The 2,734-nt window shown below is 37.9% G+C and overlaps 1 protein-coding gene across 1 annotated transcript in view; it reads left to right on the top strand.

Moving 5' to 3' along the window:
• Positions 1-134: 134 nt before the first annotated feature.
• The window catches only part of LOC104278782 (transcription factor COE2), a gene marked incomplete at both ends in the record, with an annotated part of 100,038 nt that continues 97,438 nt past the window's right edge, over positions 135-2,734 (top strand). The window contains 4 exons of the mRNA XM_009875870.1: positions 135-291; positions 1,265-1,328; positions 1,630-1,685; positions 2,079-2,152. Coding sequence (XP_009874172.1) covers positions 135-291; positions 1,265-1,328; positions 1,630-1,685; positions 2,079-2,152 — 351 coding nt within the window. The remainder of the gene's footprint in view (positions 292-1,264; positions 1,329-1,629; positions 1,686-2,078; positions 2,153-2,734) is intronic.

The raw sequence follows: 2,734 nt of genomic DNA, 5'->3' as shown, positions 1-2,734 counted from the left end.
GCTCGCACGGAGGTGGACGTTTCCGGGCTTTTCTCTGAATGTGTTCTGCTTTTTCTGTTGTTTTACTGTTACTACTGCACAACCTGGTAATGTCTTTGTCTCTCCCCACCCCATCCCGTATGTTTCCTCCACAGCGGAGTAGCTTTGTCCAGAGCTCATTTTGAAAAGCAGCCACCCTCCAACTTGAGGAAATCCAATTTCTTTCACTTTGTTCTGGCTCTCTACGACAGACAGGGGCAGCCCGTGGAAATAGAGAGGACAGCTTTTGTGGACTTTGTAGAAAATGATAAAGTAAGGCTTGTTATCTTCCTCCTCCTTCTTTGCCTCTCCAGATTTGATCTATTTTTCCCCCACTGTTGCGCTGCTAACTTTTAATACCTGTTGCCCCTAACAAAATACAACCAGCTCTTGGTCAAGGGTTCAGGTGCGTTAGTAGAGCTGTTGCCCTCTGTGTGCTGTTGTAGTTAAAAAGGCTTGTAAGCCTCTGCTGTGTCGGGAGTACAATGGAAATTTCATACATCCACTAAAAATAGAATAAGAACATTTCAAGGGGGACAACTGTGTGGGTTTGATTTTTGGGTGTTGTTTTTTTTTTTTTTGTTACCTACAAGATCTGCCAGGCTTTATTAGTGCTCTAACAGAAGTGGAATCTGACCTGGAATATGTCATATTATCTGTTGAGCTTGATTAGATGTCAATGGCAGGACTTGAAAAGCATTTGGTTTTGGATTTTAAATCCATGTGTTGACCACATTGATTTTACAATTATTTTCTTAGTCAAGGACAAATTTTTTTTTATTATGAAGGATGCTCATAATTAATTATTTTCTAGTAAATTGCAGTAAAAAAACCCCTCTGTAACGCAACCTTCAGAAAATAAATATCAATGACAACGTAATGAACACTTTAAACACAAACTCACTGAGCCTTCCCACTGTCAGTCTGCTTTGTAATAACTGACTTGAAAATGTACAAAATTGTCTGTGTTTTGCCTTGAAAAGGTTGAGAGCATAATAGCAAATAAGAGAGGAAAAGAAGTTCTTGAACTCCTCCAGGAAAAGATGTCAGCAGTATTTTGTAGTTTGTCCTGGGTCATTTGGAAGGTTAATATATCACAATCAGTGGATTCACCTCTCAGAATTTTAATGAACTTTGCTGTCACTTCCATCATGATTATCAGCTTTTGCATTTTAAATGTGCCAAGTGTAAGTTCTGTAAGAGTTTTTTTTTAATTTATTTTTAAAAATTTTTAATTCTCTTTCAGGAGCAAGGCAATGAAAAGACGAACAACGGCACGCATTACAAACTCCAACTCCTTTACAGCAACGGTGAGTCTCCCTTCCAGTCCCCTCCTGTGGGCTGTAGAGGGAGGCAAGGTTTGTAGGTGCTGTCACTGATTTCTAAAATACACCAGCATTCCCTTGCATGGGTGCCCCTTCAGTGCAGGGATGGGCTCTGAAGTTTACCTGGCGTGGATGGGCTTGGCAAACACACTACAGGAAACAAAACTAAATGGTCTTTCTGAGGATGTTTAATAAGGCGCTAGATGGAATTTTTATGGTTTTATTCTGATGTTCAGGGGAAGATGCATGTAACAACATTACGTATTACTCTTCTCTCTCGCTCTAGGTGTCAGGACTGAACAGGATCTGTATGTTAGACTCATCGATTCGGTCACTAAGCAGGTGAATGTAGCTAATATGTGCTGTGCTACCCTGTCCTGCCTCATCCTTCCTTTTTTCTTAACGTTTTCCTGCGTGTTTTTTCTTCTCTGGTTCATTTTTGTCTCTTATTCATCTCTATTTTCGAGACCTTATTTTTGACGACAGTTGAAAAGTAATATGCTTAAGTTTTTTTTTTTCTTGTGGTTTCCCCACCCTTTATGGATGTAGGCTTTTATCCACTTTTTATCAATATTTATGTATAAACTGCTTTCCCTGCTCATAAAGGCTTTGAGGCAAGGTATTTATTTGCAAATGATGGTGGGCGATGGCAAAAAGCCTTCTCCTCAGATTTGAATATTGCAACAAATAAGTAAGCCTCTGCTCCTGGCTTACCCCTTTTCTTAATTTTTGTAGCCCATAACTTACGAAGGACAGAACAAGAATCCCGAAATGTGTAGAGTTTTGCTTACCCATGAAGTCATGTGCAGGTAAGATGACTTTATTAATGGCGTATCATTTGTTAAGTTTGTAGCCATAGATGCCAAAATGGCATTTCCGATGTAGTTGTTGGTAGGAAGTGCGTGATTTTATTTCTTGTTGGTCTTGTTGAGTCCGGGAGATTATAAGTAGTCTTTCTTTTTACATGTAAATAATATTTGATATTTGGGTTCAATATAGATATTTGTTGTATTTTTTTTTTGTTTAGTGTTCTTTTGTGTGTAGTTTTTGGTTTGGTTTTTTTTACCACAAGGGATTTCAGGACCCCAGGTCCTCAGTCTGAGCTGTGTTATTTTTGTTTAAGCTAGGCCTTTGTACATGTTGTTTAAATCGAGACTTTTCATATGCTTATTTCTTACAAAATTCCTATCCACCTTTGGAGAATGAACAGTGTAGCTTATGGATTTTACTTGAAAACTAAAAGATGTTCTTCATGTAATTTTCTCTGCTGAAATATTTTAATTCTCTTAATTAAATTATCATCAGTAACATTATTTAATTTTGCTTAGTTCCAAAAAAGAAACCCCTCAAACAAAATCACAAATCCTTCTTTTCTATACCGTGTAAGCAAT

The sequence above is a fragment of the Apaloderma vittatum genome, unplaced genomic scaffold (assembly GCF_000703405.1).
Source record: "Apaloderma vittatum isolate BGI_N311 unplaced genomic scaffold, ASM70340v1 scaffold4729, whole genome shotgun sequence".
NCBI lineage: Eukaryota > Metazoa > Chordata > Aves > Trogoniformes > Trogonidae > Apaloderma > Apaloderma vittatum.
This window is presented reverse-complemented; position numbering and strand designations above follow the sequence as displayed.